This window comes from Gouania willdenowi, chromosome 10 (genome assembly GCF_900634775.1).
Source record: "Gouania willdenowi chromosome 10, fGouWil2.1, whole genome shotgun sequence".
Classification (NCBI taxonomy): Eukaryota; Metazoa; Chordata; class Actinopteri; order Blenniiformes; family Gobiesocidae; genus Gouania; species Gouania willdenowi.
The window spans coordinates 8,210,713-8,224,747 of record NC_041053.1 but is presented as its reverse complement, the minus strand read 5'-3'; the positions used below and the strand labels follow the sequence as shown (position 1 = coordinate 8,224,747).

The window sequence follows — 14,035 nt, the reverse complement described above, 5'->3', positions numbered from 1 at the left end:
ACTGGATCAAAAGAGAAGCAAACCCACCCCCTTCACCCCTAAATAGAAGACAAAGCAGCACAACTAATGAGGACACACAAAGGCAGTGAGAGTTACAGAATGGTCCCAGTTCCTATTAGCTGTTTTTTCTTCCTGAGGGTCAATCATAAAAAGATATAAGGACTCATCGCCTTACTTTCACAATCATAATCATAGATGTTTCCAGTGCTGCAAAGATGTCGCTGTGAGGGTCTGATTGATAAATAATTTTTGTAGGGTAGATCATAACTGAAGAGACTTGAAATGATAATAATATTGTGTGCATAGTCTGTTTTTATCCAAATTACAAAGTCCAACTCCTAAATGAATAATATATTGTTTTGTAATTGGGGCATTGTAGCCTGTTTCTGTTTTACATTTGCTGTTGAACGATACATGTGGATGTTATATCTAAGGAACCTCACAATTCGATTTGATTACAATTCTGGGTTCTACGATCCGATTAATCAATCACTTTGTGGCTCTTTCATACTTTTGAACAACTTAAATGTGTCAGTAACAAAAAATATGTATCACCATTATCTTTATTATGACAAATCACCAAATCAAACAGTAATCATATTACAAAATAAATAAATATAACAACATGCAATGTCATTCATTTACTGCTCTGTGTGCCTTTGATTTGCCCCCTAGGGACAAAAAGTTTTTTGAATTTGAAGTTCAACACGTGACAAATCACGAATAATCTAATAATCGATGTATTGGCGCACTTGTAATGATGCAACTAATTTTCAGTGACTTTTTACCCCTTGACTATAACCATTTTAAGTGTTGGTGTAATATAAAAGTTACATTAAAATGTATGTCTTAAATTTTTTTTTTTTTTTCTAGGTTCATGAAATAAACTATTAACATTGTTTTGCAGCTTCAGTGCTTCACCTTGAGGCTTCCCACAGCTCTGTCCTTCTGGGGTTGTAATCATTAATCAAATGCTAATCATTAACGTAGCCAATGCTAGCTTCAGCAAGTTGTTTCTTGGGTGGCCTAGCAAATAATTGTTGTTTTAGGTTAGGTTCACCAGGCTTTGGTTTCACCACATTTCTTGCGAGCTGGGTGTGTAAAGGATGTTCTTGTTTTATTGTTTCTTACAACGATTACATAAGGTACATCAAATGGTCACTGATAAGCTTGGAATGTATTCACTCACTCACTCTGTACAGGTTTAACTTAGAACATTTGTTTTGTGTACCTGCAGTGAGTTATGTCAATCTCCCCAAAAATGATTAATTTGGATTATAATTCACTTAGATTTGCTCTTCGATTATTTTATGAATACTCAGTCTGCTCCTCCCATAGTATATTTACACCCATAGTATACTTTACACCACTTGGTTTGAGAAACACTGTTGTGAATAGCGTTTATATAAACTCTTATTTCCAAAAATTGCAAAAAGCCTTGCAGTCGGTTTTGAATGGTTCCTTGAATATGATTTCAGCATTATGTACAAAATCCTACAAAGGATTACTTTCTAAGTTTTATTGAAATGTTTTGATGCAGAGCACTCTGGCAGCTTTTCAGGTTGGCTGTTGTTGTGAAGCTGGTTTTATTGGTTTTTCTCCTGTCGCTTCTTTTTTGTTGTTGTCTTCCCTGGGTCCCTCCTCTCCTTTTCTGAAGTTTGTGGCGCTGCTTTTTCTTGTCTCCCCTGTGACTGAAAGCCAAGTAGACTAGTCTGAATTGCTGCCTTTGCTGGTGCGGTCCCTGTTGAAGTGCTTCTGTGTTGCTCTTAGTTACAGGCATTGGGGCGGTGTCTTATTGCCTCACCTTGCAGCGTCACTTGGGTGTATTGTTAACCCTTTATGCCAATACCAGGGTGGAGATCTGTCGCCGTGCCTCAGGCGGACTATGTTTGCTTTGAATACTATGCAGAAAGCAGTTGGGGTTGGTGGGGGTGCTTGTTTTCATACCATTTGCTTTACCAGAATCTTTTTGAAAGCACAAGTGTTTGTTTTTCAGGGCCCTTCCTTGGTTTGTTTGACAGAATTTGAACCTTGATTTTAACACAAAAAGTGTTAAGAGATAGATATGGGATTTTTAGGGTGGATTTTCAGGGTTTTAACTAGGAATGCACCGAAATGAAACATGAACACTTAAAGAAATTATGCCAATTACTAGTGTGTCGTGTACTAACCTTCCTAAAATCAAAGTATTGCAATTTTATAAATTGATATTTGTATATGTATGTAAATATGTATTTATTATTGACATTCCAACAACGCACATTATGAAATAAAAAATAAAATGTTTAACTTGACTCCTCTTATGCATACAATAAATAATAATGTACAGGCCTATAACTGACTGGGCTGCTGAAAGAGAGTCAAATAATATATGTTCTCTCATGAAAACACAAAGTGCATTGAAGATCTCAATGAAGAGCAGTTTTTCTGTTTTATCACAGTGAAGTCTGTTTCTGACTCTATCAGCAATGCTTTGTTTTCCTGCTCTGTGCATTTCTTTGTCTCCAAGCAGGTTCTCCATATCCATTGAGGCTTGTGTCATTTCTTGTGCGTGCTGCTTTAATCCCATCCAAGTAATGATCTTTATAACTAGAGTTGTCATGACACCAAAATAAGTAACCTGTTCCCTCCCTAGGCTTCTATACACCTTTTTGTGGTGACATCATCATCCGGGACATTAGCCATCTTAAGACGGGTTTACATTTGCCTGACAACCGCTATTTACCGCGGACAACACAAAGGTTTTACTCAATGTTGTACAAATATTTCAGCAGATTAGAGCCAAAGGCCAAGAGCCGATATGAAGGGAAGTTACATCTTGTTGGTTTGGAATCATGTCCATACAGAGCACCTCAAGGTTCATGGAAAAATGACCCGACAACATGGCCAGATCTCCAATGGATGTGCTATTTATGAGTCAACGCATTGCATATTTACTGTTAATTTCACGTTACTTGTCTTCAAGTTAGACATATTAGCCATAAACATTTCAGTCATTATTCAATAAATTACAATTTAAATGTAGGATAATTCATAATCAATGTCATAAAATCAGTCAGGAAGAAATTAGATCCCCAAAAGACACAACCTACCATTAACAAATTTATGCTGCTGCAGTACTGCGCCAGGCTGTAGTGTAGGGGTCTGTGTGTCGATACAGAGGACTCTGCGTAGCTTCAGCATCGATATGACACAAAAACATAAATCACACTGTACTTTTCATTGTTTCCATTCTTTGGTCTGTTTCAACATCAACTTAGAAGACGCTTTAGTGCCCAGATGTATTGAATTACAATCGCTTTGCGGACCCGTTGGCCCGTTTCCAGACAAGGTTACACTAGCCGCAGTGTTTGCTCGCGCCATCACAATATCTTGTCTCGGTCGGATTGTTTTGGTGAATAAAAGTATTTACTAGGGGTGCACCGATTGCAATTTTGGCCGATCACCGATTTTTTTTTTTAATTTATTTATTTTTTTTTAAAGCCTGACCGACCAATCCCGATTTTGGGCCGATCCCGATTTTTTTTCACAACTGACATCATACACCTTGAATGTTTCAAACTTATTTTATTGTAAAACATTGAACAATACCTGTGAAACAATACAAACATGTTGTTTTAACTACACATGAGGTAGTTATCTCAAATATAAATTAAAAGTTTTGAATACTAAATTATATCAGTTTCTTTAGTCTTTCATTTTTCACTTTTTAAAAACTAAATAAACGTGTCCAACAGGTTACACTGCTGACCTGTTTGGAGCTCTTTGATAATTAAGTGCACAGCAGTATTTAGTTTTACAAAGAGAGAAAATCACAGGGTTTGGGGTATATGATAAAATAAAAAATCTAGAGGACAAACAAACAAAACATCTTGAACTATTAATGAAGTATCCTGAGTTTTAAATTTCCACGTAGAGCAAAAATAAATTAAAAAAATGTCCAAATGCATCAGCTCTGTGGATATTTTAATGTAAAAATATTACAGCTGACAGGACAAAGGCTAAATAAATAAATAATAAAGTGCATCATATGTAACATTTTTGTAGGTCAAAGGGTAATGACAATGATTGAACATGGCACAGGTTAGTTGTTCTCACACTTATTACAGTCACTTATACATTAGTGGAAGGTTTTTATTCATATCCAAAGCTGTGAATGCCATCATTTTCCACGTAGTAGCTTTGCTCTTTTTACTGATAAGTGCTCTCAGCGGACCCCTAGCTCTGTATATCGCTAACTGTAGCTTTAGCATTAGCTTGATTACGAGCTTCAAATGCTGCATACTGAGTGGTGTGGTGGTTTATTAAATGGTAAATGAGTTAGCGTTTTGTGTGCAGCTCCACCAAGGCTTATTTCTGCATTACAGGAAGTACAAACAGCGATCCTTTGCCCTCTTTTTTTTGTGTGAAACTGCCGACATGCTAAGCTAACGGCTGCTCCAGCTGTTGTTGTTGTTCTGTGTTAATAGAGGCATGCGCATCACACACGAGCTGGTGGGCGGGTCTGCCAGTCAACTCACAGCATAACTGGACAGTGGCTGACTTTAATACCTTTGTGGATGTAGAAAAGATCGGTTTCATATGCAAAGATCGGCTGATCGTCAATCTCCCAAAATCATGGAAATCGTCATTGATTGATCGGTGCGTCCTTAGTATTTAGGTGGCTAATTTTTCATTGCATCACTACAATACAGAGGGACACATCACAAGTCTGACACTTCCAGGGTGTGTCCACCTGGAGGCAGCACGTGCACTTTGGTGTATTTTTGGCCATCATCTTTGGCTTTACCAGTGGGTGTTGCTGCAGATTGTCTTGTCTTTTTCAGAAGCAAAAAACATTAGAAAACGGTTAAGAAATGCTCTAACTCTTTCGGAGTTGCCCACAGTGTTTGGGTATTTCTGTCTCATTAAAGTACGTGTGGCTCACTACGTATCGGGTTTAATCATGCCATGAACCTGCTGCGTTCCACTGATTGGAAACGGACCACATCTTTGCACAAGTGTATTGTAATAGCTGTTGTAATTAGGAGTGTGACGATATGGTGATATATCACAATATTTTTTTTTCACACGATCGATTATCGATATGCTCGTGCTATCAATTTTTTTTATTTTTTTTTTTTCAAAACCTTTTCTGCTTTTTCATTAAAATGTGTAGGATGGTTTTCACAGAAATGTTGTCACTGTTTGTTGAAGGAACCAATATATTGTTTACTGGAATATTGCACTATAATGGTGTCACTGGTAAGAAAAAAAAAAGACCCTATTTGTTGTTTACGGAAAACACTATTGGAGATACTTATTTGTTTATATTGGTATGTCGACACTTTTTTACAGAAATGTTGCACTAAATAGTGTCACTGTTCATAGGACACTTTTTCAATTTTTTGTCTTTCAGAGATATAAAATAAAAATTTTATTTTTTCACTTAATCTTTTTTTTTATGTCATGTCATAGATTGATTTCTGACCAATATATTGATAATCGCAGTATCATCATATCGTGAGATAATCGTTATCGTGAGCTTTGTATCGCAAGGTACCCAGAGGTTCCCACCTCTAGTTGTAATGTCAGTCCAATGCTTATTCTTAATGGGAGTACTCTTCAAAAAGCTTGCACAATAGAGGTCTGTGGTTGAGTTGTAGGGCAGATGTGTTTCTTCTTTTCTGTGGTCGGACTGAAAGCATCCTCTGGCTCTCCTCATGTAAAGTTTTGTTTTTAGACTGTAGAACAAACTGCTCATGTTACCTTTACTTGCAGGCAGTCACACGACTTAGCTTTCAATCACATTTTTCTGCTCACTGTCCAACTCTAAACTTTAAATCCAACCCAAGTCCAAATCAGTGGCATGGCACCGTTTTTGTTAACCAGCTCCTCCAGCTTCGTGGTCTCTATGCTTGAAGCCGTTATCTTGCAGAGGCAGATACGATGACGTCATCAACAAATAAGGGTGTAAAGATTAATCCATTAGATCGATTAATCGTTTTATATTCCTACGATCAACTACATCAATCTGTGCTCTGCAAGTTGGCCTTCCGGATGATGCAAAATTGACATGAAATCGTTTTAAAATATGATGAATCTTTTTGAATCCCGCAAATGAGAAATTGATCAATCCACCTTTGGTTTCAGTGTGTAGAAACACTTTGTTTGGCTTTTGCACAGACAGAGATATTCTATAGGACTCTGAGTCACTTGCTGTGTCTACTGTCGACCACCAGGCCCTTCTGGCAGCGTTCTTATTTAGTTCTTGCTTTAGTTACTTATTGTTGTTAGTTTTTAAAGCAGATTTGCTAGTTTTCATTTTTTGTAAATGCTAAATATCCATCCATCCTCCAACCTGCTTGCTCCTTTTCAGGGTGGCGGGATCGACTGGGGCCTATCTTCAGCTGTCGTTGACGGGGGTACACCCTGCACAGGGTGCAAGTCTATGACACATGACTCAGTCCTATTCAAAGAAATCCCAATAAATACTCTGGCGCTTTCTCCCAACTTTTGTTGTCGTCATTACATGAGCTGGCACGGGCAGAACGTGACGTCACATCCGTACAGATACGTGCCGTCAACCAGCACAGCTGTTTTTTGTTTTTGTTTTTTTAAGCAAAAACTTTATTGACAAAGCTCTGCAGGTGAAGCAAATGGCTCTGCATCCCCTTCAGGGACGCATAATCGGATGACGTAATAAAAAGATGATGGAATTAGTTGCCAATGTTTTTAATCATCAATTTTAATAGATTCATTGTTACCCGACTATTATTTTGTTGTTTGTTTTAGTTAGTTTTGTAAACACTCAATACAGCTTCAGCTAGTTATGATTTTTTTTTTTTTTATTTTTTTTTTATTTGTTATTTCAGTTGACAGAAGTTTTTTTACTTTAAGTTTTCATTTTTTACAACTATAATAACCCTGGTTCACGTAGCTTCAATGCTGCAGCTTGCCGGGGAAACTAAATGTAGTTGAGCTGTGCTCGCACATGCTGGCCATGCTTTACTTTACCTTCCTGTCACAGGAATGATGTTGCCATAGCAGATGCACTGATTAGAAATTATGTTCCCAACTGTGACTTCCTGAATGTTTTCTGACGTATGTGGGGAAGTTTGAAAGCAAAGTGTGCCGGTTAAAAGTTCTAAGGTGAAAACACATCAATGTGATGTTTGTTGCATGACTTAATTTCTAATTCTGTCTTATTTCATTCCAAAAATAATGCTGAACTAAGAAGTTCAAATGCTTTGCAGGCTTTTTTTTTCCAATGTGCACTCTTTCCTTTCTCCAACAACACAGAATACAGTCGTTTTGAGTCGAAGATCCACGACCTGAGAGAGCAGATGATGAACAGCAGCATGAGCTCAGGATCAGGCTCCCTGCGCACCAGTGAGAAACGTTCCCTTTATGTCAGGTAAATTACACACATTCACCGCTCACGCTACATCACATTTTAAAATCTGCTGCATTGTTGTATAACACACTTGGACTTGTCTGTGTGAGAATTATTAAGTCATTAACAGTGTGATAAAAACAACTTGTATTCTGAGGTTAAACCTGAAAACAATACATTTATTGGGATCATTGTATTTCAAACTTTTCCTCAGTGTCTGGACTGTGATGGACAGACATTTTTTTATGTTTTGGGATGGCCTGACATTGATCCTAATCTTTGTAATGTGAGATGAGAGCAGAGCTTATTGTTCTGACCTGTGTTGACCCTTTTGGCAAGATGCCAAACTGGAATGGAGGACGGGTTAGGGGATTTTAACAGGTGGCATCCTTTGTCCCACATGAATGCTTAAAGTCATAAATGACTGACATGGGTCAAAGTCAAAGGATAGATTGATGTAACTGTATAGTCCAAGTACTTCTCAGCATTTCTTTTCTAGTGATGGGGTAGCACAGGCATGCCAGACTGCTTCTAGTTTAGTGTCCATAATCGGCCCAGTTTGATTTTAAATTGGCCTGACCAGAATAAATATAAACATTTAGTAATAAGACATTAGTTCAATTGTAACAATAGTGTATCTTACGTTATCATTTACAGGTTAAAATACTGTATATCTTGGTACATATAATATCCACTCTGTAGCAAAGATTTCAGTCCCAAACACCAAGAACTGAATTGCAAAATGTTTTCATGTAAGTTTTACTCAGTGTATAATAATGCTGTAGATTAGAAGCTAGTCCCGTTCAACTTGGTGATTATATTGAAAGTCACTGCAACAAGCCTGACTAAAAGTCCTCTACCTGTCTAAAAATTATTGTTGTTCCTAGTGTCACCTACAGTGGGGCCACCAATTGTGCAAAATCTCCCACTTAAAAAGATGACAGAGGCCTGTCATTTTCATCGTAGGTAAACCTCAACTATGAGAGACAAAATGAGAAGAAAAAAAAATCCAGAAAATCACAAAGTATTTGTTTATTAATTTATTTGCAAATTACAGTGGAAAATATGTATTTGGTCAACAAACGAAAGTTAATCTCAATACTTTGTAATGTACCCTTCGTTGGCATTGATAGAAATCAAACTTTTTCTGTAAGTCTTCACACAGTGTTGCTGGTATTGTGGCCCATTCCTCTATGCAGATCTCCTCTAGAGCAGTGATGTTTTGGGGCTGTCGCTGGGGAACACAAACTTTCAACTCCCTCCAAAGATTTTCTATGGGTTTGAGATCTAGAGACTCCAGGACCTTGAAATGCTTCTTACAAAGCCACTCCTTCGTTGCCCAGGCGGTGTGTTTGAGATCATTGTCGTGCTGAAAGACCCAGCCACGTTTCATCTTTAATGCCCTTGCTGATGGAAGGAGGTTTTCACTCAAAATTTCACGATACATGGCCCCATTCATTCTTTCATTTACATGAATCAGATGTCCTGGTCCCTTTGCAGAGAAACAGCCCCAAAGCATGATGTTCTATTTTGGTTTCATCTGACCATATGACATTTGCCCAATCCTCTTCTGGATCATCCAAATGCTCTCTAGCAAACTTCAGACGGGCCTGGACATGTACTGGCTTAAGCAGGAGGACACGTCTGGCATTGCAGGATTTGAGTCCCTGGCGGCGTAGTGTGTTACTGATTGTAGAATTTGTTACTTTGGTCCCAGCTCTCTGCAGGTCATTCACTAGGTCCCCCCGTGTGGTTCTGGGAATTTTGCTCACCTTTCTTGTGATCATTTTGACCCCACAGGCTGAGACCTTGTGTGGAGCCCCCAGATCAAGGGAGATCATGTCTTGTATGTCTTCCATTTTCTAATAATTGCTCCCACAGTTGATTTCTTCACACAGAGCTGCTTACCTATTGCAGATTCAGTCTTCCCAGCCTGGTGCAGGTCTACAATTTTGTTTCTGGTGTCCTTTGACAGCTCTTTGGTCTGGGCCATAGTGGAGTTTGGAGTGTGACTGTTTGAGGTTGTGGACAGGTGTCTTTTAAACTGATAAGTTCAAACAGGTGCCATTAATACAGGTAATGAGTGGAGGACAGAGGAGCCTCTTAAAGAAGAAGTTACAGCTCTGTGAGAGCCAGAAATCTTGCTTGTTTGTAGGTGACCAAATACTTTTTACCGAGGGATTTGCCAATTAATTCATTAAAAAATCCTACAATGTGATTTTCTGGATTTTTTTCTCATTTTGTCTCTCATAGTTGCGGTATACCTACTGTATGATGAAAATTACAGGCCTCTCAAATTTTTAAGTGGGATTACTTGCACAATTAGTGGATGACTAAATACTTTTTTGCCCTACTGTATGTCCCTTGTGTCACCAAGTTTATTGCTTGCAGTTTTAATAAGCGTTTTCACACTCTTGTAAATTTCGCTCTCGTTCAGATCTTGCGCCTGAGGTCAAAGTTGACCTTTGACCTCAGGCGCAAGATCTGAACACGCCATGGCTGATGGTGTAGGTAGAGAGTCTGACAGAGGTTTTGATTGTTTTTCCCATTAGAGCATTGATTTCTTGAAAGATTTTTTTTGTGGAAACATGGTGTCGGTCACTAAGGCAGAAGTGCCGAGTTAGCTGCTAAAGCTAATGCTGTACACAAGCTGAAAATATAGGTTTTTCCGAACTTTTCAACAGTGACCATTCAGCTGATTAGTGCTATTTGACTTATCGGCCTGTCTACCTTGTGCACTTCTTTCATATTTGTAAATTGAATTAAAAATAATAGGTTAATAAAAAATAAGCATGGACCTGGTTAGTGAATTTACCTTTTCAAAGTGAGAACTCATACGGTCTCTTTCACACTTGGAAATTTCATTAATAGATTTTATTTAAATGTTTAAAGCGCTTTTCAAAAACTTAATTACACATTCCATTTGTTAAAACAACTACACAAATCAAAAATAGAAACTTACAGCAATAAAGGTAAAAACATAACAATCACAAGTTAAAGCTTGGGAGAAAGACTGTTGAAGCTGAGGAGGTCTAATCTGTCTCTTTGATACGGTTTCTCCATCGGTTTTCAAAAGTGCTCAGATATGTGCATCATCAAAGTCCGAATTCCGCCCGCTGGAGACCCAGGTAGTCGGTGTTTTTGTTTACCAGGGGTCACCAGTGTGGAAACAAGGGGACTGCCCTTGCTTCCACACTGCTGCTGAGCTGCTCCCATCGGTTTTTAAAAGTGCTTGGATCGGTCAAAAGTGGCATCAGTGGAAAACCTTGTCTGAGCTGAGCAATAATTCTGGTTACTGATGGTAGCCTTTGTTACTTTGGTCCCAGCTCTCTGCAGGTCATTCACTAGGTTCGCCAGTGTGATTGTGGGATTTTTGCTCACCATTCTTGTGATAATTTTGACCCCACCCCTATTTAATAATGACGATTTGCTTGGATGCTCCTATCTTCAAATAAGGACCCCGAAGACCCCTGAAGCCACTTAGCTGCCCCCGATGTTGCCTGTATGCATTCTCCGCGTGGTAATGGTAATTAACGTCCAATATAAATAGAGCTTCAATCAGACATATCATGTAGCGGCACATGAAGCTGCACGTCATATTTATAACACGCAACGGATAATTCTACATGCGTGCGCATGGATGTGTATACCGTCATGCTGAAATGGGCCTGATGTACGTTAAAAAGACAGCAGCTTCATTCAGGTTGGACAGGTTCGAGTCATGTCTTCTCCAGTGCTTACGTCTGGGGTCCATGTCCCCGTCTGTGTGCGTGTCCCCGTCTGTGTGCGTGTCTCCATTCATGTGTGTGTCCATTACAGTCCTAATCAGTCTTTTGAATAAAATGTTATTTCTTGTTTATATACAGAATCTCTTAGAATGTATTAGTGGAGGACATATACCAAGCATGAGTAACTCTCTAATGACATTCATTATGACCCTTCACCAATTCAACAAATAACTTTTGGCTTTAAAGTAATGTAGTAACAAAAACAAAACAAAAAAACAACTTTAGCTTTACTTCACTAAATTTGACCCTCAGAGAGTTATACATTTCTAATTCGCCACAACACTCGCACCAGCAGCACTCGTTCTCGTGCCACGCAATCCCCCTACTCTGTGAAAAATTCCTGCTTTGCTTTTACTTTATTTACCTCATTGATCAGAGACCTTCAGGTAGTTATCAAAAGCACACATTTTTTTAAACGCCATTTGTACCCTTGTAGATTATTTTGTGCTTAAATTGAACTGTTCTAGAAAAGCCCTGTGTTGTAGACTAGCTGATAAAGAAATATCAGTGTAGTCAACTAGGAAAATAGTTGGTTGGCAATGTCCCTAATGCTCATGTTATAGACTAAATTCTTGAGGCATACAGCCGAGCTGGCTCCTGTGGATGACTAAGCCCACAGTTATGTAGGAAAAGCTGTTGAGTTGGCCAGGTAATGTGGGAGCTGCCATGTTGTCCTGCAGCCTCAGGAATGTGGAGGCATAGAGCTTGTGGGTGTGCTGCTGATGATGTGATCTTATTAGGGAATTTATTATGGCAAATGTTTCTTAATCAGAGTTTATCAATGATTGTTGATTAACAGTCAAAATGTAAAACTGTAAACTTTAAATAATTGTTTTTCTGTTGAGGAGTTTTGAAACCTATGAAGCAGGGGGTGCCAGGGGGTTTAACCTGAGTCCAGCTCAGGTAAACCGCAATCTAAATGGCCGTTTCATCAAAAAGAAAATGCCTTAGTTGCCATGGAAACAATCTGTGGCGTAAACTTGTTCCCAACCAGGTCTAGGCAGCAGGCTTGTTTCCCTATTAAAGTAGTTAAACCCGTCATTGTTTTGAAAGATGTAATTTGGTGGTGCTTTAAACACTCAACAAAGATCTATGAACGGGAAAAAAAAGTCAAAAAAGACTTTGATGTTACACATTTTCTATGGCTTTAATGTGGTATTTTAAAAAGAAATGAAACAGAATATCATAGTAAATGCGTAATTATGATTTTAAATGGACGCAAATGACTATAGAATCAGTCTCATCACATGTTTAATGTGTACCATACTTTTTAATGAGATGATCCTCTCCTATGTGGTTTAAACCATCCTTTTTCCATTCATTCAAGATCCATCGTTTACATTTTTAAAAATGTTGAAACCACAAGAAACTTCAAAAACTTGTCCCTCTTTTTTCCCTTCTCTTTTCTCTCTTCTCACTCACTGTTCAGTGACAGTTCATGTCACGTCCTGTTGGTCTTAGCTTTGGTTTCTATTGGCTGTTCACTCAGCATAAAAGCTGCAACGCATGCATCCTCATGTCTCTGATCAGTAAATCTGTTATCTTCCTCATGGGTTTTCTGTAGACGTACCTTAAAGCTAAACGTTGTCAGCTGTCTTTGCTGAGTTGGTAAACTTCAAGCTGGGAGGAGTTTGACAAAAAGGGAAAGATGCTTGTTTTACCTGGAGGCCTTTTTTTTTAAGCACACTAGTGGATGAATTACCACCCAGGAATCATTGCATTGGAAATTGTTGTGGTTTGTCATTTATTTAGAGTAACTCAAACTGAATCTGAAGTCTAACTTATGAGTTGAAAATCACTTGGATCAAATATCATTCATAATTTTCATAAAAATGAAATGCCTAGGATCTCATGGTACATTGAGAGAGTACAGATTGGTACAAATGCTATGCAAATAATGTATCATGTCACAAACTACTGAAATGTTTCTTTATGTCAGGGGTAGGCAACTCTAGTCCTCAAGGGCCAGATTCCTGAGACTTTTATATGTCCCTGCTCCAACACAACTGAATTAAATGAATGGCTCGTTATCATGCTTCTGCAGAGCTTGCTGACAACACATTGGTTTCAACCGGGTGTGTTGAAGCAGGGACACATCTAAATGTCTCCGGAATCCGGCCCCTGGAGGACCGGAGTTGCCCACCCCTGCTTTATGTATTACATTTTTTAGTGTATTATTCAATAATTTCTTTTCTGAGGACACATTTTGCCACTTGCCTAATGCCTATTTAGAGAAATGTAGTTTTTGTCAAATGTAGTGGGTGCCATGTACAGGGCTCTACACTAACTTTTCCAGTGGTGGCACTGGTGCGACTAACTTTGGTCGCACCCTATTTTTTTTTTTTTAAGCTATGCATGCTGATGAATAGTTGACTTAACTGGCGTGCTGTAGTTGAAGTAAAGATTGACAGTGACTCGAGATATGATATTTGCAAAATATTTTTGTGTCACTATTAACTTTTCTAGCAGTGGCTGAAATTACAGATTATTTCTTTTATATGATTTTAAAAGATGTAACAAAAATGTTTTAAATAACCGCAAAGCATAACAACAGGTTTCATGTATTCTGATTTTTTTTATTTTGCAGAAATGCTGTACTTGAATTAACAGTTGAATAAAGAACTTAGCATTTGCATTGCTTCACCCCATGGAATTCAATTCAGAGGGTTCAGCTCTTATAGTGGGGTCTCCTAACCTTCTTCCCCTGGTCAGGGGTCTGCAACCTTTACAAGTAGGGCTGGGATAAACGATAATTTTTTCAATCAAGCGATAATTTTTTCGATGCATCAATTAATCTAATGATTCATTTTTCCAATTCGATTCGACTCGATTCTATTATCAATTATCTCCCCATTAAATTGACAAAGTAATT

At 38.3% G+C, this 14,035-nt stretch overlaps 1 protein-coding gene across 1 annotated transcript in view; it reads left to right on the top strand.

The window, feature by feature from the left end:
• The window catches only part of dlg3 (discs, large homolog 3 (Drosophila)), a 197,755-nt gene that overhangs the window by 169,968 nt on the left and 13,752 nt on the right, over positions 1 to 14,035 (top strand). The window contains 1 exon segment of the mRNA XM_028458760.1: positions 7,282 to 7,396. Coding sequence (XP_028314561.1) covers positions 7,282 to 7,396 — 115 coding nt within the window.